The 24,849-nt window shown below is 34.9% G+C and overlaps 2 protein-coding genes across 2 annotated transcripts; one reads left to right on the top strand and one right to left on the bottom strand.

The window, feature by feature from the left end:
* Window positions 1–1,712: 1,712 nt before the first annotated feature.
* LOC112501921 (transmembrane 9 superfamily member 1-like) lies at window positions 1,713–12,371 on the top strand. Its single transcript, XM_025105692.1, has 12 exons — window positions 1,713–1,914; window positions 7,552–7,744; window positions 7,819–7,923; window positions 8,822–8,839; window positions 8,946–9,040; window positions 9,124–9,276; window positions 9,538–9,672; window positions 9,744–9,910; window positions 10,228–10,322; window positions 10,424–10,797; window positions 11,418–11,691; window positions 11,902–12,371. Exons 1-12 carry the CDS (start codon window positions 1,807–1,809, stop codon window positions 11,967–11,969), a joined length of 1,785 nt encoding a protein of 594 aa, XP_024961460.1. The 5' UTR covers window positions 1,713–1,806; the 3' UTR covers window positions 11,970–12,371.
* Window positions 12,372–13,155: 784 nt separating this feature from the next.
* Window positions 13,156–20,288, bottom strand: LOC112501924 (transmembrane 9 superfamily member 1-like). Its single transcript, XM_025105700.1, has 12 exons — window positions 20,176–20,288; window positions 18,006–18,198; window positions 17,798–17,902; window positions 16,911–16,928; window positions 16,710–16,804; window positions 16,475–16,627; window positions 16,080–16,214; window positions 15,841–16,007; window positions 15,360–15,454; window positions 14,887–15,260; window positions 13,875–14,148; window positions 13,156–13,685 (listed from the first exon to the last, which is right to left on the bottom strand). Exons 1-12 carry the CDS (start codon window positions 20,266–20,268, stop codon window positions 13,618–13,620), a joined length of 1,770 nt encoding a protein of 589 aa, XP_024961468.1. The 5' UTR covers window positions 20,269–20,288; the 3' UTR covers window positions 13,156–13,617.
* Window positions 20,289–24,849: the final 4,561 nt, after the last annotated feature.

Below are 24,849 nucleotides of genomic sequence, written 5' to 3'. Positions count from 1 at the left end.
GTAAATTCATGGGATGAACTAACCGGAGCATACGCTTGTTCTAAAGACAGCCATATCTCTCGAGATGTTCTGCCCTGAATATGTTGAAAGGACTCTTCTGACACAGTAGAGATGATGAGGATACAGATGTGAGCGTCGTTGGAGACCCATGGTTGGTACTTGGATTATCAGTTGTAGCAGATCCGTTTGTAACCTTCGATTCTGGACAAGGAATAGTGCCATCAATGTAGCCAAAAAGATTGTGAGAAGTAAGAAAAGATTCGACCATTGACCGTCAATAGCCATAGTTCGTGGGTTTTAGGGTGAAGGCAAACTTGTGAGAATTATGGGTTGTTTTCTCTTGATTAGTGAGAGTTATGATTGCGGCCATAGTAGCTTGGAAGAGGTGACGGCTGGAAGAATGCCGCTGGAGGTTTGTGACAGTTGGAGGAGTTGCCGGGGGTTGCATCGGTTGTCTGAAGGTCGTCGGAGGTTGGGAATGGTGCCGCCGGAAGTTACGTCGGTCAGGCTGGAGGTTTTGTCGGCTGAATTGAAGCCAGAAAAAGAAGGGATTTGATTGGCTCTGATACCAAATCAAACCTTGAATTTATTAATTTTATTGTGTATTTAAAAGACATAATACGTGCCCTATATATAGAACAGATAATTACACTTTAATATCCTAAGCAGTTACACTTTAATACCCTCAACAATAAGGTTATTTAACTTAGTCTAACACTACGTACTTCTATATCAAAAAAGCATATTTGTAAACTGATTCGATAAATCTATGAAGGTTCTGAAATGAAATAAGTGGCGCGTAGGAAGGGCTCATGCAACTGCAGCAGGATTTGGAAAAAGAATTGATAGCGAGGTGGAAAGGTTTGAATATTGTAGGGCTTGGAAACGATTTTAAGTTTTTCTTTTAAGTTAAAATCTTTTTTAACGAGTACTTTTTTGTGTTAAAAAAGTATGTATGTAACCAATTTTTAAAAGTCGGGTAATTTATTTATTTATGAAAAATGTTTAGAGACTTAATCATTAGTTCAGAAACTTAATCATTTAAAATAAAAAATTTATTTAGATTTTTTGAAATTATCTCATTATTTTATGATACCACTTTAAAAACTTCCTGAATTTGTCTCAACGTTTGTAGTTCACGATGATGATGGTTGATGAAGATGAAAATGAAGGATGAGTCGAGGAAGGCAACCAATTTAGGGACTGTTTGACAGTTGTTGAATAATTTAGTGCAAAATGATTAAAAGGCTTTCATGATATAGTGCAAAATAAAATACAATTGTTTGGTAATTATTTACAATGAAACTAGGAATGTTGAATGAGTAAGGGAAGCCTAAGATATAAAATCATTCAGAGGATTTTAGAACGATTAAGAGGCAGAGTTTTTTTTTTTTTTTTTTTTTTGTTAAACAAGATTCATCTCTTAACGATTTAGATGTTGCCTCTTAATGGAACTATTAAGAGGTAAACAAACCATAACTATAATATCCTTAAAAATTGCATAGGATGGAGAATTAACAGAAAATAACGGTATTAGTTTTAGGGATCAAATTGTTAAAAAACTCAACCATTTTGGATTATTGATAAAATAACATAAGTTCATGGACTATACATGCATATAATGAATACTTGAGGGACTAAATTTGTAATTTAGTCTTTATTTTATCATGGTTGACTCTGAAATCTCCAACAAGTAGATTAAAAATACACGAAGAGAAAAAGAGTGGAACCCTTGCGAAGAGATCCAACACAGAAACAACATCTGACCAATCGCCGTTACATCCAATTCCTCTGCCGGCGATCCTGATGCGGCCCTCCGTCCGATCTTCCTTCTCTTGCTCCGTCGTTGCAGCACTCTTTGCCTCTTTTGTTTTCATTTCATCGCCGGTGTTCGCCTCTGAGTATGATCACAAGGTTATGTTACGCCTCAACCCCAATTTTTTTATTTCGGCACTGAATATTAGATATCTAAGATCTTTAATTTAGAATGTTATGGGTTTTTAATTAATTGTTGGATTCATGTACGGGCATTTTGTTCATTGCGTCAGGAAATCTAGCTCCGGAAATGAGATTTGTATTGGATTAGGGTTTAGATCTCTCATAAAATTTGTTTTTCTTTCTGACATTGCGTTAGGGTTCACTGATATTGTGCAGGGACGGCAAAATGGTCTTGTAGTAGGAAATGTTAGCTGTAAGTTAATGTGAAATCAGATCTGTGATCATGGTAATACTAACGATAATGGCAAACGATTTAATACAGGGTACTAACTATGTGGACTGTAGGTGTAGGGGGATATTATGCCCTAGAAGAAAAGTTGACAATTGACATGACATATGCATTTAACAGCATCCATAATTGGGATGGAGGTTCTTATCCGGTATATAAATAAGAATGAGGGTTCTTATAAATAAGAATGAGGGTTCTTATAAATAGGAACTAGGCTTCTTATAAATAAGAACTAGGCTTCTTATAGAAGTGTGTTACTATGGGTAACCTTTTGTACTTTCATATTTTTTTTTTTAGCATTGTACCATCAAATTATTTTTTATTATAATATTGTACTTTGAAAATTCTACCCATTACATCAATGGGTAGCCGTTTGACATTGCACAAGTTAGGAAGTCGTTATGCCAAGTCATTGTCTACGTGGGATGTCCACCTTATGCATTTCCTCCATGTGGTTTCATCATTCATGCCTTTTACGAACAAGGCCCTAATTCTAGAAATTATGACTAAGATCCTCATGGTTTCCTTATCCTCGACTACTGTTAAAAAACTACGTAAAGTCAAGGGTGTTCTAGTCATTTTGGCCATTTCTTTAACTTTTTGTTCTACAACTTTAGATGCCATTTTGTACAAGTGTATAAAGCATCTAATAACAAAAATAAAAGTAAAACAAAACATATCATCGCCGGTACCCCATTTCCGGCCACTCCTCTACTCCGGCCATCTTCTCTAGCCAAAAATACACTCCCATAGCCCGACCACCACATGAGAACACACGCACACGAGAGCACACAAATCTGTGAATCGAGAATGCAAAAACCAGCCAACGGAAACATATAAAAAGCCATCAAGACTCTGAATTCATCAAAATTGGGTTTGGGGTTCTTAGACATCAAATTCAATCTATATAACCATCAGGATGGAGAATCCATCAAAATCAAAACCCATCAAATCGGTGTACCCATTGGGACGATAAATGGGAGGTGGTAGTTGCCGAGATTTGGTTCGATGGCTTTTGCCAGGATGGTGCTTACAACCAAGATCTGGAGAAGGTGGAGGACAAGATGAAGAAGACAACGGGGGAGGAGGCTGGAATAGTGGTATCCGTTGAGATTTGGTTTGATGGGTTTAAGTTTAACCAGGATGGTGGTTATTGTCGAGATCTGGAGAAGGGGGAAGACGAGATGAAGAAGACGAAGGACGAGGAGGCTTGAGATGATGGTGGCCGATAATGGGGCAAGGGGTGGTGGCAGTTCTATTCATCACCAGTTGTTTCGTTGTCATGGGGTATTAGGGTGGATGTTTCTTTCTTTTGCAGGTTCTATATATAAAACTACATTATATAGATATAATATAGTTGTTAAAAGCTCCCGAGGCGCACCTAGGCTCTGAGGCTCATAAGGCTCAAGGTCTTGGGCTTTTTTGAAGTCGGAGCTAGACGTATTCACGAGACTCGCTAAGGCGTTGCACCTTGGTTGAAGCGCCTTGTGAGCCTAGGTGCGCCTCAGAAAGAGTTATTAAATACCTAGTCAAACCCTAATATTAAATAAGTTCTCTCATCTTCTCATAGACTTCTTAAAAAAGAGTTGTTAAATAGATGAGATAAGTCAAATCCTAATATTAAATACCCAGTCCTTAGAAGTTCAAGCCTCCTTTTCTATAAATATTAAATACCCTGATCTTAAAACTTTTCCTTCATGGCTCATGCTTTAAACCCTTCTTCTTTTGCCTCTAATGAAGTATTGCTGGTTGGTGCAACATTCTTGAGGCCCAAGACTCACGGCCGCATCTCGCGCCTAGGCTCTGGCACCCCTTTACGCCTAAGTGCACCTTGAGCCTTTAACAACTTTGGATATAACATGTATATATCTTATTAATGTATAAATTAATCAATTATATTATTTTTGGTTAAAGTCCTTTTTATAAAAACCATGAAATCATAGGGACGAAAAATATAATCAACTCTTACTCAAATGTTATTTAATGCCATGTAAGCAAAGCCTAGATGTCTTCCACGTCATTTCAATTGACACGTAAAAGCGGGGGAAACCGATTGAGAAGGTAATAGATCACTCATTGCTACAATGGGTAAAAAAAATTCAAAGTACAATGTCTTAATAAAAAATAATTTGATAGTACAATGTTGTAATAAAGAAATTTATAGAAGTAGGTTGTTATTTCGTGCATTTTGCCCTTCTTATAGATAATAACGAGAGTTCTTGTTTCAATTCTTGTTTTTTATTGTTTTTATCATATTATTTTATTTTAATAAATAAGTAACACATATTTATAGAATATATAAATTAAATTGGTACATAATATATAAATTAAAATTGATATAAAATTATAAAAAATATTTTATTAATTTTGTTTCTTGTAGTTTTAAAACAAGGTTTTTGTATTTTGTTTTAGTAAGTTTAATTATTAAATAAGTAAATTGATATATTTAATCATTCATAAATAAATAAATAACTTTTTTAATTATGGTGTAAAATTATGTTTATGTTTTAATTTTTTTCAAATATATTAGCAAAATATATAAATTACTAAACTAAAATCAATGTGTAAATGTGAAAATTGGTAAATTATATTTTGAATTTTGTTTTAATAGTTTTATAATATATATATATATATATATATATACACATATATATATATATATTAAATTTATATAATTTTCTATAATAAAAACAAATAAGATATATTTTGTAAATAAAGAATGGAAAGTGAGGTTCTTATAAGAACCTACATTGTAGAGTTTTATTGAGTTTCTATACTGTTGAGGTGGCAATGATTTAGCAGGAAAAAGTACAAAAAGCAGGTTCTTGTAAGAACCTCCTAAAATGCCTCTTCATAAAACAAAATTGAGAAAACTTTTTGACCAAAATCAATGTAACCAAGGGAGTCAATTACCATGATATTTAGGATCTGGGATTACCCAAGATAAAATGTTGCATTTTCTTAGGCCAGAGGAAGTATATATTACTTAAGGGAGTTGATCATCGTGATAGTGAGAATCTGGGGTAAAGGATTGAAATTGCACTTGAGTCTGTATGATCTCTTTTGTTGCAAAATACTAGAAAATGAAAAGTGGCTGAGTGGTGATTACTGATCTCAGATGTGCATGTCAGGGACGGACCCAGATATTTTTTCAAACGGTGGCACCATTTGACTATAAGAAAAAAAAATAGGGAAAAGCCACTGTTTGACTATAAGAAACAAATATACAGAATTGTTTTTCAAATGGTGGCACCATTTGACTAAGAAAATGACACTAACAGCATTCGGATTTGGGTCTGGGGTGGAATAAAAGCCTTGCAAACCAACTCTATCAAATGAAACTTGTTCTCATTGTAGTTTCAAAATACATACGGTGGCACACAACAAATTAATACGGTTGCACTTTTCACTAACCTAAAATTGTTTACCCTTCGATGGAGGAATAATTGGGTGGCATGTGCCATCGTAACCACCATACTAGGTCCTTCCCTGGTGCATGTGACATGAATGGAAAAGGAAAAATAGCCATCAGCCAGAACGTGATTATATAAACCTTATCACCTGCTAGGATGCAAATGCAATGTCTTAGTTATTCAAGGATTCATGCATTGTATTATGATTCTTGGATTCTTGCACTTGATCTTATTTTATTTGTTTAAACTACCTGGCCCAGTTGCATGAGGATTGTGAGCTGTTTGACTTGGAATATATTTGTAAATATATATTGATCCAAGGAATAGGGATGAGATTAGTACCGGACCGGTACCAAACAGGGACCGAACCGGTTGGTACCGAAATTTTTTGGGACTGAAAACGAGGACCGAAAACCGAACCGTATGTACAAATTCAGTTCGGTTTCGGTTTCGGGACGGGAAATTCGGGACTGGGACCACTTAGGACAAAAATTTGAAGCGGGTAAAGGAACAATCAAAACCAATTGCAAAAGTTCAACAATCAAAAGTACTTAATCTTCGGTATTCTTTTTTCCTTTTCCTTTTCCTTTTCCATTTTGTTCGTTTATTGCCTCTTTAATATCTATATATAAAACTTGAGTTTCATCCGTGGAGGAGCCGACTTTTTTTATGGTGTTAGGCCGATTTCTTGATGGTGTGATAGTGATACTACCGATATTTTGATGGTGATATCGTAGGGCCAATTTTTTCTGATGGTGATACCAATTTTTTGATCAAAGTAGTGGCCTCGGAGAAGGTATGGATTATTTTAGGAGAAGATATGGATTAGTTTAGGAAATAGAGATGATTAGCTTAGGAGATAGGGATGGAATTGGAATAGCCATATGACTATTGGATTACCCGGTTCGGTTCAGGTATTTTCAGGAAATTCTCGGTACCGAATACCAATTTTGAAGTATTATTGGGACCGAAAACCCAACCGATTACATGCATTTGGTTTCGGTACGGTCCCGGTTCGGTTTGGGAAAACGGTCCTTTAATCTCATCCCTACCAAAGAACACACATGTTTTTCATGGATCATGAGCCTTCTTCCTGTCATGATGATCATGTTATACTGTGATACACATAAGATCATATATTAGCAATTGGACATACTTGATTATTATACCAAATTACCAATTCAAACAAAAGAAGCTCCAGCTACGATGCGCACACATATATACAATATCTATTCTTAAACTCAGAACACCGTTAATACCAGATGACCAATTGCTTGAGCGTCTGCAAGAGTTTGACTTTGCAGAATGATTGTTAAGCTAACACGTCTGCGCGCTTAAACAATGTCATTTACCTATTTTTGATCGGAATTAAACATATATTTCTTGGAAAGAGATTCTTCGTTGCTTAACTAATTAAAATTAAACAGAGATCCTTTTGGGGGACCATAATCAATGCATCTTATGGTTTGTCCATTAATTACTAAAATATGTCACTATTGCATATTAAACATACTACAGGGATTGGACTGGCACCCCTAAACCTATTATGAAATGCTAGAAGCCTTTTATGTTTTGAGTTTTTTTTCTTTCTAAAGAAATAGTTAACAGATTATTGTACTCTGCAATCTGAAAAAATTAATTTTAATCTTGAATAAGTATGACCATATGTTAATGGTTGTACTTTCTTTCCAAGCACTGGGTGTAAGGGGTTATTTTATTCGTAGTAGTTAGTTTATTTGATTGACCTTCTGGTCCAAAAGAATCCACATAGTTTAGTCATGGGTTATGACTTATGTATAATGTAAATAGTTTGAATTCTTGCTTAAGTGCATATTTTTATATTCCTATGAGGCTATGATTCTGTTCATCCTTTGTTTTGAGTTTTGACATCTTTATGGTTTACTTTTGCAGTATCAATCAGATGACAGAGTCACCCTTTGGGTGAATAAAGTTGGGCCTTACAACAATCCACAAGAAACATACAATTTCTACAGTCTTCCGTTTTGTCGTAAAGCTGGTCATGCTGCACACAAATGGGGTGGTCTGGGTGAAGTATTGGGTGGAAATGAGCTTATTGATAGCCAAATAGATATCAAGTTTGCAAGTACGTAGGTTGCCTTATATATTCTTGTATGATCACATCTTTAAATGGTTTCATGACATGTGTTCTCTCTGCAGAGAATGTGGAAAAGACTATTGTTTGTGAATTGGAACTTGATGAACCGAAAGCCATGCAGTTTAGACAGGCTATTGAGAATAACTACTGGTTTGAATTATTCATGGGTATGCATTGTTTTTTCCCTATCATGTTAATATGAGACTTCACGTCTTTGCTTTGCCTGATAAGGTATTCATTCACCCTGATGCACATGAAATGCTTAAAGCTGTTTTATGAGTAAAGTCCTTTAAATTTGATTTCTGATAGTTGTAGTTAGTGATGAATGGTCTGCGCCTCTATAAAAGAACAAGACACACCTTGCAATTGCAATATAAAATTGTCATATTGGCATTTGTCAGTTATTAAATGTATGACTGCATTCATAATGTTATATCGAAATTAAAACCGTTCAAAGTGCATTTGAGCATCACTGTTTGTTGAGTTAACAAATATTATTGTATCCTAAGCTCATTAAACTTATAGTCATAAAGTGGCAGGCAACACATACGATCTTCTGGTAAGTTAAGAATTCCACTTGAATTAGTAATAGTTAGTTAATTGCATCTCCTATCCTATGATTTTCTGCAAATGTTTTACTCCACTATCATATCAGTAACTAATGAAGCATTGTTAGATTAGGAAATACTATGAAAGCAAAGGCATGACTTGGAAAAGAGGAGAAAAAAACTAGATACAGGCATGCAGCCTTGTCATTCATGGTTGGTTCCTTCTCTTTTCTTTTCTTGCTTAGTTGTTGATTATTTTGGACTTGTGAACTTATTGGAGATGTTATTTATACACATCATACTTTTTAAGCCAAACGAGCTTTAGAATATCTGAATGTGCAAAGCTGATTTTTATTTTTCTTCATGTATGTTACTTTGGTGATCTCTTTAGCTTGAAGGTCTTTATTTACACGATATGATTCAATTTATATTTTTCTAGTTGCATGTTTTTGATTTTCACATGTGTTCCTTCTGATCTTATCTTCTTTTCTCATTGATGCGCTGAATACAAACTCAGATGATCTGCCGCTGTGGGGTATGCATTCATCAAGCTCTCTTGAATATACTTTTTAGTGTCTGTTTGTCCTTTCAGCTGTAATGCCAATTTTTGTTTCAACATGTCACTATTATTGGTCTTATAGGTTTCGTGGGTGAGCTACATTCTGATAGGAATAGTAATAGCAAGAATATGCTATTCACGCATATGAATATCACCATACAATACAACAAAGATCAGGTTTGCAACATTTTATTTTGTTTGTTAACTGGTGTAATGGCTTTCATAATCACCTACTTCATACCGGTTTCCTATTATTGCAGATCATTCATGTTAATCTCAGTCAAGAAAACCCAAAACCATTGGAAGTTGGTAGGACCCTAGACATGACATATTCAGTCAAGTGGACTGAAACTAACATCACTTTTGCTCGCCGTTTTGATGTTTACTTGGATTACCATTTTTTTGAGCATCAGGTGAATGCTAACTTGTGTATTTTTTTTGGAACTTGCTTTTCTTATGATTGAGTTATAGGCGTTGCAGTTTCTTGTTTTTCTTGTTATGGACAAATTCAGCTTTTTCTCAAGCTTGGCTTGTTTTACTTGAGATCTGCTTATTTGAAATTTGCTTGCTTCACTGATCACTCTGTTAGGAGATTCCCTTTGTATATTCTATATGAGATCAATTTGATTAAAATGTCATTCACGAGATTACAATGTTTCTATCTCATCGTGCAGATTCATTGGTTCTCCATATTCAACTCATTTATGATGGTCATCTTTCTCACTGGGCTGGTTTCAATGATACTGATGCGAACTCTTAGAAATGACTATGCCAAATATGCCAGAGAAGATGATGACCTGGAAACTCTGGTAATGATGCTATGACGTAACTAGTTCAATTTAGTAATCCAGTCACCAGGTATTGAAATATTTATTTCCAGGAAAGAGATGTCGGTGAAGAATCTGGTTGGAAACTTGTTCATGGGGATGTTTTCCGGCCACCTCGCAATTTGGTTTTGCTTTCGGCAGTTGTTGGGACGGGTGCGCAATTGGCACTATTGATTCTTCTTGTCATCTTACTCGCAATTGTTGGAATGTTGTATGTCGGGTAAGTAACAGTTGTCATGTTGACTGAGTGAAGCATATAGGTCTTAGATAAAGCTTAGTGAACTATTTGTTGCAATTAGGTGTAATTTACCACCACTGACCACTAGTAATGTCTTTTTGAATGATCCTCTGCACTCTTTGTGCAGTTGATCTATAACAATGGCATGTGCATTGAAAGCCATGTTATTGATAGTGTTTCCACCTCTATAAGTATTCCTACACAACAGAAAAGAAGTTTAAGTTTAAGTAGATCCTGACATCGTAATTTTATTTTATCAGGTTCAGTTGAAACTTCAATTTGCTAATTTGTTTTTGTAGGCGAGGAGCAATTGTGACAACGTTTATAGTCTGCTATGCTCTCACATCTTTTGTCTCTGGCTATGTTAGTGGTGGGATGTACTCACGCAATGGTGGTATGTACCTTATACAACTGGTTTTATTTTGTTATCAAGTCTCTTCTGTAACTTTTTGGTCTTCTACATTATCTGATTGTGACCTGCTTCTTTTCTTTCAGGGAAAACCTGGATAAAGTCGATGATCCTCACGGCGTCACTCTTTCCCTTTTTGTGCTTTGGGATTGGTTTTGTTCTTAATACCATTGCCATATTCTATGGGTCTCTAGCAGCTATTCCTTTTGGCACAATGGTGGTTGTTTTCGTCATTTGGGCTTTCATCTCTTTCCCTCTCGCTCTTCTTGGTACAGTGGTTGGAAGGAACTGGAGTGGTGCTCCTAACAACCCTTGTCGTGTGAAGACCATTCCTCGCCCAATTCCAGAGAAAAAGTGGTATCTCACACCGTCTGTAGTTTCACTAATGGGAGGACTGCTACCTTTTGGCAGTATTTTTATTGAGATGTACTTTGTCTTCACATCCTTTTGGAATTACAAGGTATCCTCTATCTTCCAACTTACTGTAGGTAGCTGTGATGAAATGCTTTTCTATTTACTCGTCCTAATAGTTTGCCTCACTTTATAACAAATTAACAATGATTAAATAACCATTCCAATAGCAATTATATCTTTTCTATTATGTTTGCTTGTCCTGATAACTTGTTCTATTGTTTACTTCATTAGCCTATTTGATTGACATACATAAATTTGTGTGTGGTAATGTCACAGAGTATTTAGTGTGGGGTTCCATGAAACAAAGAATTTCACGTTCATGAATATATATATATATATGTATATATATGTATATGTGTGTGTGTGTGTATAGATGGGTCTATAGAGAGAGGAAAGATCTGGGGAAACCTCATATATATATGTATATTCCTTCTGGAATATGGTTTAATGCATCTGGTCAGATATTCATATGATTAAAAATATAGATAATTGTCTCTTAGTTTTATACCATATATATGTATTGGTTAAGCTAAATAAAGCAGTTGGATATTGTTGCACTGGCTGCCTGGACCTGTATCTTAATTAAACGGTCTCTCTCATGTGAACTGATGCATGAATAGTTTGAACCTATACTAACTCTCTCGGTTCCTTTTGTTTATTTGACAGGTGTATTATGTCTATGGTTTTATGCTACTTGTATTTCTGATTCTTATCATAGTGACGGTTTGTGTCACGATTGTGGGAACATATTTCTTGCTAAATGCGGAGAATTATTACTGGCAATGGACTTCATTCTTCTCTGCAGCATCTACAGCTGTTTACGTGTACTTGTATTCAATATATTACTACTATGTGAAGACCAAGATGTCTGGCTTCTTCCAAACCAGCTTCTACTTTGGATACACAGCAATGTTCTGCCTTGGATTAGGAATTCTCTGCGGTCAGTTCAACTCTTCTTTGTGTTTCCTTATTCCATTCCAAACATTAAAAAAATCATTTAATATATCCAAGTGTCCTTCACTTTTGATCTCGACACAAAAGCCAAGTAGGAAGAATTTATCATTATAATCTGAAGTTTGAGTTGATCAAATGAGTGTTGTATAATTTTCATGTTTGTTTGTTTGTTTCTGATGAAAAAATAAAAATGCAGGAGCGGTTGGTCATCTGGGGTCTAACATGTTTGTTAGAAGGATCTACCGGAACATCAAGTGCGACTAAGCAAGTAGGAAGAACAGCAGCCACACTGACCCTTGTAGTTAAGTGGGAGGAAGGGTATGGGATTTAGTAGTATATGTAAGTGGAGATGATCGGGGGGAGGCTTGATAAATTTTCCCTTCCGTTCGTTCGATGGGGTGTAGAAGAAACGTAGATGAGTTGTATTATTATACAGAAAACGAATAGAGGCTTTACTACTACTACTACTTTGGTTCCACACATACATGTCTTCTTTTCATGTTGCCATTTCTCTTTGCTGCTGGTTCAAAAGGCTCCTCTCCATCAGGTTCCATTGTTGTTATGCTATAACGACTTATGTATTTTGATGCTTTTTAAAGTTGTAAATTGCTTCAGTTTTGATCATTTTCTGCAATTGGAAAAGGGGGTTAGACTTCCAGGTTACTAGCTGAGATGAGAGTTTGATTTTTAGTTTTGTTTCTGTTTATATCCAATTACTCCGACGAGGATTATGTCGTACTAAGGGCTGTTTACGAAATGTTTACCAGCAAGAGTCATCACTCTCTTTAACCTTATTGGGTGATATTCTCAGCCATTAAAATTGATTGTTGGTAAACGTCTCTGACCCTGTAAGTGCTAAGGGGTTTATTTAACAGATAAACCTAGTCTAAAGCCAACAATTAACTTAGACCTACCCTAGTATAGATACACGGCCATATCGCATTGCGATCAATGCACTACACTAGGCCTATAATCTTGTTTTCATACATTTCAAACTTTAACACCACCTCTAATCAATAAGAGCTGAAATAAGACTTTAGAACATCTTTAAAAATAAGGAGCACCTTAATATGCATATTTTAAGCAAAATACCCTTGTAAATATGAATCGCCTTTGGGAGTAGTATTACGTATGTTAAGAAACTTTGGTATCTTTATAGTCATGCCACACCATTATCACACACTTAAAGGTTGTTTACCAAACGTTGAGCATGACAAGAATCTTACCTAATAAGTAAAGAAGACATCTATTGGATTGGTGCTTATCGGGTATGAGGCGCTTACCGACAATCTATTTTAATGATTGGGAATATTACCCAACAAGGCTAAATCAGAGTATCTACCCTTGTTGGTAACATTCGGTAAACGGCGTGTAATATTTGATTCGAGGAGTAATTGGATATCAGGAACAAAACCCAACTCAAATCAAGCTTGATGAAATGCACACATAATAATAAATGGCTAATAATTTCAAAATTTAAAGCATCAAGATACAAGAAGGGATTTGGTTGTTTACCTGATAATGAAAAGACCAAATTAAACACAATGAATACAATTGAACCTGTTTATATATGTCTGTTTTGCACACACTTCACAACCACAAAAATCCATTCCCCCACTCCACCACTTTCCTCCTTCCAACACAAATTAATAAAAAGAAAACAGTAACTCCAGGGGGAAATCTGGATGCTTACAAGAAGATGCAGAAATTGAAATAAAAAGGCCATGTATGGAATGGAATATATAGCCTTTTTCCTCATCTACCTTTCTTCTTCTTCTATATCCAAGGAAAGGAAAGGAAGGCAAAATTATCCCCCAGTCGTACGTATACTAATCACTCACCCTCCGACCCTTCACCCTTCCGCTTGGTGTTCGCACTTAGCTACACAGTGGCTGCTGTGCTTCCTACTTGCTTAGTCGCACTTGATGTTTCGGTAGATCCTTCTAACAAACATATTAGACCCCAGATGACCAACCGCTCCTGCAAAACAACATGAAATAATTTATTATACAACACTCATTTGATCAACTGAAAGTTCAGTTTATAACGATAAATTCATCCAGGAAAAAGAAGTAGCTAAAGGTACCATTTGATTTGTGGAAAATAAATTAAATAATGTTTTTATGTTTTGGAACGAAATGGGGAAACAGAAACAAGAGCTGAACTGACCACAGAGAATTCCTAATCCAAGGCAGAACATTGCTGTGTATCCAAAGTAGAAGCTGGTTTGGAAGAAGCCAGACATCTTGGTCTTCACATAGTAGTAATATATTGAATACAAGTACACGTAAACAGCTGTAGACGCTGCAGAGAAGAATGAAGTCCATTGCCAGTAATAGTTCTCCGCATTTAGCAAGAAATATGTTCCCACAATCGTCACACAAACTGTCACTATGATAAGAATCAGAAATACAAGTAGCATAAAACCGTAGACATAATACACCTGTCAAATAAACAAAAGGAACCTGGAGAGTTAGTATAGGTTCAAACTATTCATGCATCAGTTCACATGAGAGAGACCGTTTAATGAAGATACAGGTCCAGGCACCAAGTGCAACAATATCCAACTGCTTTATTTAGCTGATTGAACATACATATCGCATAAAACCAAAGAGACAATTTTCTCTATTTTAATCATATGAATATGTAACCAGATGCAGTAGCAAATGGATTAAACCATATTCCGAAATGAATGTATGCGTATATATACATGTATATATATGTATGCATATGCATATGTATGTATATGAGGTTCCCCCTGGATCTTTCCTCTCTCAATAGATCCATACACACACATATATGTATATGAATATATATACATATATATTCATGAACTGCGAAATTCTTCGTTTATGGAACCCACAGTAGATACGCCCTGTGAGAGTACCACACAAATTTATGTACGTCAATCATAGGCTAATGTGTTGTGCACACGAACAAGTGAACATAACAGAAAAGGCAAGTAAACAATAGAACAAGTTATTAGGAGAAGTAAACACAATAGAAATGATAAGTAAACAATATAACAAGTTATTAGGACAAGTAAACATAATAGAAAAGATATAATTGCTATTGGAATGGTTATTTAATCATTGTCATAAAGCAAGGCAAACTATTAGGACGAGTAAATAGAAAGCATTTCATTAAAGCTATCTAGAGTAAGTCAGAAGATAGATAATACCTTGTAATTCCAAAAGGATGTGAAGACAAAGTACATCTCAATAAAAATACTGCCAAAAGGTAGCAGTCCTCCCATTAGTGAAACTACAGATGGTGTGAGGTACCACTTTTTCTCTGGAATTGGGCGAGGAATGGTCTTCACACGACAAGGGTTGTTAGGAGCACCACTCCAGTTCCTTCCAACCACTGTACCAAGAAGAGCGAGAGGGAAAGAGATGAAAGCCCAGATGACGAAAACCACCACCATTGTGCCAAACGGAATAGCTGCTAGAGACCCATAGAATATGGCAATGGTGTTAAGAATGAAACCGATCCCAAAGCACAAAAAGGGAAAGAGTGATGCCGTGAGGATCATCGACTTTATCCAGGTTTTCCCTGGAAGAAGAAGCAAGTCATAATCAGAAAATTTAGAAGATAAAGAAGTTACATAAGAGACTTTGATAACAAAGTACACCACTTAAATTAGGTACATACCGCCATTGCGCGAGTACATTCCACCACTCACATAGCCAGAAATAAAAGATGTGAAAGCATAGCAGACTATAAACGTTGTTACAATTGCTCCTCGCCTACAAAACAAATTAGCAAAGTTGAACTTTCGACCAAAACTTGATAAATTAAAATAAATATGTCAGCAACGATTCATACTTCAACTTCTTTTCTGGTTTCCTAGGAATGCTAAGAGATGTGAGCCAAAAAAAACCCATCCATAACATGGCTTTTCAAATGCACTCCTCAAAATCACTTGATAACAACTGACTGTAGAACAGATCAGTGAAATTGATATTTATAGATCCACTGCACTAACGATGCAGAGTATCACTGTGACAAAATGACATTACTGGCGGACGGTGATCGTAAAGTACACCTAATTTCAACAAATAGTCCACTAAGCTTTATCTATTCCCTATATGCTTTACTTGGGTAACATGACTACTGCTACTGTGTTACATACCCGACATACAACATTCCAACAATCGCGAACAAGATAACGAGAAGAATCAATAGTGCCAATTGGGCACCCGTTCCGACAACTGCAGACAGCAAAACCAAATTGCGAGGTGGCCGGAAAACATCCCCATGAACAAGTTTCCAACCAGATTCTTCACTGACATCTCTTTCCTGAAAATAAAATAATTCAATACCTGGTGACTGGATTACTAAAATGAACTAGTTACTTCATAGTGTCATTACCAGAGTTTCCAGGTCATCATCTTCTCTGGCATATTTGGCATAGTCATTCCTAAGAGTTCGCATCAGTATCATTGAAACCAGCCCAGTGAGAAAGATAACCATCATAAATGAATTGAATATGGAGAACCAATGAATCTGCATGATGAGATAGGAACCTTATAACCTCTTAATGGAATGTTTTTATCAAATTTATCTCATTTAGTGATATAGCAAATAAAAAGTGCATCCCCTAAGTCAGGAGTGAAGCAAGCAAAATTTTAAACCACGTAAATCTCAAATAAAACAAACCAAGCTAGTGACAAACCTTAATTTGCCTAGAGAGACAAGAAATTGCAATGTCTAAAACTTAATCATACAAAAAGCAAGTCCCAAAAAATACACAAGTTAGCATTCACCTGATGCTCAAAAAAATGGTAATCCAAGTAAACATCAAATCGGCGAGCAAATGTGATATTGGTTTCAGTCCACTTGACTGAATATGTCATGTCGAGTGTTCTACCTACTTCCAATGGTTTTGGGTTTTCTTGACTGAGATTAACATGAATGATCTGCAATAATAGAAAACCAGTATGTAGTAGGTGATTGTAAAACTCATCAAACCAGTTAACATACAAATGAAAATGTTGAAACCTGATCTTTGTTGTATTGTATAGTGATGTTCATATGTGTGAATAGCATATGCTTGCTATCGCTGTTCCTATCAGAATGTAGCTCGCCCACAAAACCTATAAGACCAGTAATAGTGATAAGCTAAAATAAACATTTGGCATTACAGCTGAAAAGACAAAAGACACTAAAAAGTAAATACAAGAGAGCTTGACGAATACATACCCCATAGCGGCAGATCATCTGAGTTTTGTATTCCACGTCAACAAACAAAAGAAAATAAGATCAGAAGGAAGACACGTAAAAAATCTAATACTTGTAAATACTCATGAAAATAAACAACTTCAACCTAAAGGGACCACCAAAGTAACATACAGAAAGAAAATTAAAAAGGCAGCTTTACTCCGGATATTCTAAAGCCCATTTTACTCCAAAATGTCTGATGTGCATAATAATACCTAAGCTCATCGGTACAAAACAATCACCAGTGCTGAGCAAAAAATGAAAAGAGAGAAGGGACCAACCACGAATGACAAGGCTGTATGCATGCATCTGCTTTTATCTCCTCTTCCCAAGCCAAGGCTTTGCTTAATTAGATTAGTATTTCCTAACCTAATAATGCTCTATGAGTTAATGATAGTGGAGTAAAATATTTGCCAAAATCATAGAACAGGAGATGTGATTAAATAATTGTCACTAATTCAAGTGGAACTCTAAACTTACCAGAAGATCATATGTGTTGCTTGTACTTTAATAAGCTTAGGATACGATAAAATTCGTTACCTCAACAAACAAAGATGCTCAAATGCACTTTGAATGGTTGTAATTTCAATATAACATTTTGAATGCAGTCATTTAATAGTTGGCAAATACCGGTATGGTAGGATATGACAAATTCATAATTGCATTTGCAATGTGTGTATTGTTCTTTTATAGAGGCACAGAAAATTCAGCACTAACTTCAACTAACAGAAATCAAATTTGAAGGATTTTTTTACTCATAGAAAACAGTTTAGCATTTGATTCGCATATGGGTGAATGAATACTTTATAATGGCAAAGCAAAGATGGAAAATCTCATATTAACATGATAGGAAGAAACATGATTCATACCCATGAATAACTCAAACCAGTAGTTATTCTCAATAGCCTGTTTAAACTGCATGGTTTTTGGTTCATCAAGTTCCAGCTTGCAAACAGTAGTCTTTTCCACATTCACTGCCAGAGAAAACATATGGTGTGAAATCATTTCAAGCTATTATCATACAAGAATATATATATATATATATATATATATATATATATAAAGCAACCAACATACTTGGGAACTTGACATCTATTTGGCTATCAATAAGCTCATTTCCACCCAATACTTCACCCAGACCACCCCACTTGTGTGCAGCATGACCAGCTTTGTGACAAAACGGAAGACTGTAGAAATTGTATGTTTCTTGTGGATTATTGTAAGGCCCAACTTTATTCACCCAAAGAGTGACTTTGTCATCCGATTGGTACTGCAAAAGTAAACAATTAAGATGTCAAAACAAAGGATAAACAGAATCATAAGAATTGAAACATATACACTTAAGCATAAATTCACACTATTTACGTTACGGATAACTCAATGACTACATAATTGCATGCCTGGTAATATATATATATATATATATATATATATATATATCTATATATGCATGTGTTTTTACTGATTAACAACAATACCAAGTAATTTGGCCAACTACATGCTGTTATGCGGATTTGATTAGCTCAAATAAGCGACAAACTCACTACCACAAATAAATTGAACTCTTACACCAAGTACTTGAGAAGAGAGTACAACCATTAGTATTTGATCCTACATATTCAAGATTACAACTGTTCTTTTTTCAGATTTGAGAACTGCAGTCATTATTTAACTATTTCTTTAGACAAAATAACTAATAAACGTACAAGGCCTCTAGCATTTTATAATATGTTTAGGGGGTACTTGTTAAATCCTTGTAGTATATTTAATATGTAGTTGTGACAAGTGGTATGATACAGTAATCAAGGGACAAATCACAAGATACATTATATATAACCCCCTATAAGAATCTCTGTTTAAGTGTAATTTTTAAGCAACGAAAATCTCTTTCCAACAAACAGATGTATTTTCTGATCCAAAAAAATAGCTAAATGACATCATTCAAGCATGAAGATGTGCTAGCTTCATCGTAATTCTGCAATCTCAGACTCTTGCAGACACTCTACCAAGTGGTCATCTGGTATTAAATCGCGTTTTGATGTTTAAGACATAGTCACATATATATTATGTGTAAGTGTATGTGTGTGAATGGTAGCTGGAGCTTCTGTTGTTCTAATTGGTATAACAATTAAGTATGCCCCATAGCTGATATATCATTAGCTAATGTATATGGCACTTTTACATGATCATCATGGCAGGAAGTAGGCTCATGGTCCATACGAAGAATATGGGTGTGCCTTGGATCAGTCTCTGTTTATTGTTTACAACTATATTCCAAATCAAGCAGCTTGCAATCCTCGTGCAACTGAGCCAGGTAGTTTAACCAAACACGGTCTTATGTCAAAGAATCCAAAAATCACAATCCAATGCATGTATACTTAGATAGCATACACATTGCAGCCCAGCACGTGATAATCATTGTTTTTTACACAATCATGTTCTGGCTGACAGCTGTTTTTCCTCTCCCATTCATTTCACATGCACAACTGAGACCAGTAATCGCCCTTCAGCTGCTTTTGTTTTTCTAATATTTTGCAACAGAAGAGATCATACAGATTCAGGTATTAGCTGCATTGTCCAGAGCATCAATTTCAGTCCTTTACCCCAGATTCTCACTATCAGGATAATTGACTCCCTTGAATGATAAATACTTACTCCGTCCAAAAATCAAATGCAAACTTTCTACCTTCGATTACGCCAGATCCTCACCATCATGGTAATTGACTCCCTTGGTGACATTATCTTGGACCAAAAAAATTCTCAATTTTGTCTCGTTTTGGCATTTTAGATGGGTTGTCAAAAGTATATGTCATGTCAAATGTTGTTTTTGAGGCATATGCAGTGATACTTATAATAAGCACCTACCATACGGTCCATCTGGTTCGTAGCCCTGTAATGAATCTCTTGCCATTATCATTACTGTTACTATGATCACATGTCAGATTTCACATTAACTTACAGCTAGTATTTCCTACTCCAAGACCATGCTTGTTCAGAAATAACATAATGCCGTACCTACACAAGTCTGTCTATGTGAGTGAACCCTAACGCAATGTCGGAAAGATAAACAAGAAAAACAAATTTTAAGAGAGATCTAAACCCTAATCCAATACAAATCCCGTTCCGAGGGTTAGATTTCCTCAGAAAAGAAACAAAATGTGCGTACATGGATCTAACAAGTAATTGAAAAAAACATAGCATTCTAAATGTAAGATCCAATAGATCGAATGTTGAGGCGTAAGCTAACCTTGTGATCATATTCAGAGGCGTACACCGGCGATGAGATGAAGATGAAAGAGGCAAATAGTGCTGCAAGGAGGGAGCAAGCGGAGGGCCGCATCGGGATCGCCGGCTGAGAAATTGGATGTAACGGCGATTACTCAGATGTCGTTTGTGTGTTGGATCTGACTCTTTTTCTCTATATTTTGCTGCTTCGTGTATTTTAATTTACTTTAAAATCACTCAGTCAACGTTGATAAATTAAAGAGTAAATTACAATTTTCTCTCCCACTCCTTCCATTTTGCTGGTTTTTTTAAATTGTTTATAAAAATAATTTATTTTGATATCACATCGATAATAAATATTTTTGAATGTTTGGTTAAACAATTTATACCGATGCAAATCGGTAATAAAGAGTTTTTGAAGAAGTTAAACTCTTCTAACTTATAATAAGTTGATAAGTATTTTTGTAAAAAAATAGATGACCACAAAAAAAAATTCTTAGAACATATTCAGCAGTTTATCTCTTTAAATATTTATTTTCAAAATTTATTGTTGGTGGTTTCATTTGTTAATCATTTTTTCGATGTTCTCAATATTTGGAGTAAAAAACTCTTCTCTCTCGTACTTTCTCTATTTTTGAGATAGTTTTGAGAGACCTGTTAACGCAAAAATGTTGGTTCAAAATCCTCATTTTCTCTATTTTAAAAAGGCTGTTAGGGATTCTTTTAAAACATCTTCAGCAGATTCTCTAAAATTTCTCCAAAATGGATAATGAAGATTCAAAATCTTTAAAATAAAATTATATTTAACTCCAATAGATTCTTATTTTAAAGATTACAATATTAATTATATTATTAAACTATATTATTTATTTAATAGAATATTATTAATCTCTATAAATATATAATTTTAGAGTTTTCTATTGGTAGAAATATATATTAAAAAAAATCCTCCCTCGTAATTATTATGGGGTGTTCTCCAAATTTGGAGATTTTTCACACGGACTCTCTCCTACTTTCTCCATTTTGGAGAATCTCTTTGAGCAAAAAAAACATGCCCAAAATATCTAATTTATTCATTTTGAAAAATCTGTTGTAGATGTTTTTATAAGAACGATCATTTGTACTTTTATGTGAGTTTTTTAATTTGATGAGTTGAAAATGAGGCAGTAACAAAAAATGCAAAGAATAGATCTTATAAGAACCTCCATTGGAGATGCTCTAGGAGAGTATATTTCGTAATTATAAGTTTAGTTTTCTTTTTTAGCGAGGGACTTTATAAATATCAAATTTGATAGCAGGGGGCTTTTTCATTAAACGCTTATTGGATAAACGTTTATCGATATCACTTATCTTACAGATTGAGTATGGCAAAAACCGAAAATCTTATCCGATAAGAGGCATAGCAAAGACCGTGAGTCTTATCTGATAAAATGAAAGAAATGGCTTTTACCATTAAGCACTTACCAACAATTTGTTTTGATGGTTGAGAATGTTATACGGTAAGATAAGTAGATGAATGATTGTGTGATAATAAGAGTTAATATGAGAACCATTAAAAGGGATTTGGACTCATAATCACTTTTAATCTCACCCACATCCCATGAATTACGCTTCTCACGGGAATTGCTTCGGTACATCTTATATTCTTATCAGTGTTAATTTTCAATTATAACTGGTGAATGGTGGATCCCTTCTTACCCTTTTCGCCATAACTTTCATTACCACCGGAACCCAACCCAAAATAAAGTAAGGGTGGTGTCTCTTGTTAGTAAGCACTTATCTGGTAATATTCGGTAACCGGCCCCTAATTTTGCAAATCTCATCCTTGACCACCATCTCTGACGACTCATGTAGGTTGTGTTTAGTGTGCGGACTTGATGGGATACAGGTTGTGTTTGTTGTGTGGACCAAATGGGATCAGACGAAAAATAATTTGCCCCATGTTTGGCATGACATGGCATGGAACAAGGATGCAATGGAACAAAAACCCATACAACCTTGGCCAAATTATAGTTGTTCACGAACGTATGACCCACTAGAAAAGCGGGTTTGGACAATCATTATTGAAATAGGCGGACTCGGGTTGGACCATTAAATTTAATAGACAAACTTGGGCCATGGAAAAAAACTCAAACAAGCCTGTTCAATCTGTTATATTATTACAGTTAATTAATAAATCAACAATTTACTGTTTTTTGTAGAAAGATTTAGACGTTGCTTTAGGTTGATTCCCTCTATTAAGTATCAACAACATCTAAATATATATAATATGTGAATGTTATATAGTACGTCTCGAATCTCGATCTTGAAATATTAGGTGGATAAATATTCTATCAATATAAAAACCCGACCTCTGAAGTTGATAAATCATTAGAGAGAAAATGTCCATCTCCGTATGTTGTGAAACTATTTTTTTTCATACGTTATATACATTGATATATTTTACGTCTTATTTTATGCTCTAAATAATTTATATAAGTTTTGTCTTTCGGTTGTTAAAAAAAGCTCGTTAGCCATGTGGACAAGCCCGACCTATTTACAATACGAGTATGAGCAAGTCCATAAGCCCATAAAAAAGGGGCTTGAGTTTACTATATTAGACCGTTGAACAAAAAAACATGTTAGGCCTGGCCAAACCCGTAAATAATAATAAGTACTTCTTTTGTTCCACCTATATCTTAGACCAAACTTACAATGACCTAATTTTTTTACCATCTATATAATACAAACCCTAAAAATGAATCATACTGATTGAGTTCTCCAACCTCCGGTACTTTATAACTGTTATATGATATAAAACTTAAAACAACATTTAGGGATAATATTGTCATTTTAACAACTTTATCATTTGTCTGATCCTGTCGAACTTACCAAATGCAAGATAAACAAATAATCATATTTTTTTCTAGTTGTACTAAACATGGGACAAACAATTAGTCATGTCTCATCCATATGCGCCAAACGTCATCATAAGATATATAGTTTTGAGGTATTAGGTGCCGTTTACCAAACGTTTACCCGGATAAGTGCTTAACAAGTCACTTTACTTTACCGGATGAATATGACAATGACTAAAAATCTTAACCGGTAATAGCGAAGGCAAGAATCGAGAGTCTTACCCGGTAAGTGAGGACGATGACTCTTACCATGGTTAACGTACCGGGATAAATTGTTGCATACGATACGTTTTAATGAATAAAATCTTACCCGATAAGTAAGCGATAGTGGTGAATTTTACTGGTAAGTACTTACCGGGTAAGTGTTTAGGTAAACGGCCCCTGGTCAACAAATATGTTTATATAAATTGATTTACATGCTCGTATAAATTTTGTTTCTAAACATAAAATCAGTGTCCGCAATAAGTCAACAAGTCAATTTAAGGGTAGAAAATTTTAAACCTCATAAGATAACCGAGAAATTAAAGATGGAACCACTTACGTTGAAATTGAAAAAAGCTGTAGAGAAATCAAAGAGAACCCATAAGATCTCGTGGGGCTATTGATTTCCAAAATGGGGCGATATCTGATGATGTCATAAGGTACAATGTATGTATCATGTTTGAGATGTCATCGATCAAATAATGATATATGATATTGAAACTTAGATTTTTATTGAATTGAACTGAATTTTAACCAAATCATATTGTTTAACAGCTGTACTTGTTATGCCGTGTTGCGATAAACGTAAGCTTTTACGATTGTAGATATTGGCATATCTACAAAAATAAACACATAATAACAGAAGTAGTATTGATAAAATATCGATTCACTCTTATTAGAATTAAAAAGCAGACACTCGTGAATGAGTGCTTGAAACATAACACGGTGGCATGAAGAAAATGCTCACTGTATTGACAAAAATACCCCCAACTAACATTTATTTATTTTAATTATCTCTATACTTTCAACGAATTTCCAAAATTATGTTCAAGTCCAAAAGTGACGGTAATTTTGTGCAAGACTTGCGTTCAAACTCCATTTGATTGCGTTGAATCTGATCGAACAAACATGTTTAACACGCACATGTTATATTAAACACACCTTTGTTTTCTAGTTTTAGATAGGAATATTTAATCAGAAGCGGGATTTTCATATCTATTAACGAGAATATCATTTTTTAACCACAAGGGTGGTGCCTGATTAGTTTGAGTTTGACTCTAAAGGTCAAAAGTACTAGGAGGTTCTAGGTTCAAATTCAAAGAGGAGTACAAATCTTCTTGTGGCCACGGAGGTTCAAATACGGTGACTTTGGACTATCTGCAAAGCAGATGGTCGCCCTATGATTAGTTGGCTCACACAACGGATTGGATATCCAGGTTAATAAAAAAATCATTTTTTAAAATACGAACTATTAATAATATGTTAAAAAAAGTTATGCAGACGATAACGAGTCAATATGAAACATGCATTCCTATATATACTCATTGCTTAGGTTTTAATGTAATCTATATATATATATTAAAGAAGAAACCACTATGTATGATGTGACATCTTCTAAAAGCTAGGATTTTATTTATCTTTTTTCTCATTTTTTTGTTTTTTAAAATACTAATTAAGTTAAAGACTATTATGCCCCTACAAGCAAATTGTATATTTCATAATAGATGATATCATTTGGTAATTTTGCATCCAACGAAGTTTAACCGCCCAAATTATTCAACTTTTTAATAAGCATTCAAGATAAGTTTAACCCCCTA

This window comes from Cynara cardunculus, unplaced genomic scaffold (genome assembly GCF_001531365.2).
Source record: "Cynara cardunculus var. scolymus isolate 2C unplaced genomic scaffold, CcrdV1 Un_Scaffold_689, whole genome shotgun sequence".
Lineage (NCBI taxonomy): Eukaryota > Viridiplantae > Streptophyta > Magnoliopsida > Asterales > Asteraceae > Cynara > Cynara cardunculus.
This window is presented reverse-complemented; position numbering and strand designations above follow the sequence as displayed.

Coding starts and splice junctions, on each gene's coding strand:
- LOC112501921 (XM_025105692.1), top strand. CDS start 1,807: ATGCGGCCCTCCGTCCGATCTTCCTTCTCTTGCTCCGTCGTTGCAGCA. Junction 1,915..7,551: donor CCTCTGAGTATGATCACAAG/GTTATGTTACGC, acceptor TTACTTTTGCAG/TATCAATCAGATGACAGAGT. Junction 10,323..10,423: donor GATGTACTCACGCAATGGTG/GTATGTACCTTA, acceptor CTTTTCTTTCAG/GGAAAACCTGGATAAAGTCG.
- LOC112501924 (XM_025105700.1), bottom strand. CDS start 20,268: ATGCGGCCCTCCGCTTGCTCCCTCCTTGCAGCACTATTTGCCTCTTTC. Junction 14,149..14,886: donor CATCCTTTTGGAATTACAAG/GTATTATCTATC, acceptor TTTATTTGACAG/GTGTATTATGTCTACGGTTT. Junction 13,686..13,874: donor TGGATTAGGAATTCTCTGTG/GTCAGTTCAGCT, acceptor GTTGTTTTGCAG/GAGCGGTTGGTCATCTGGGG.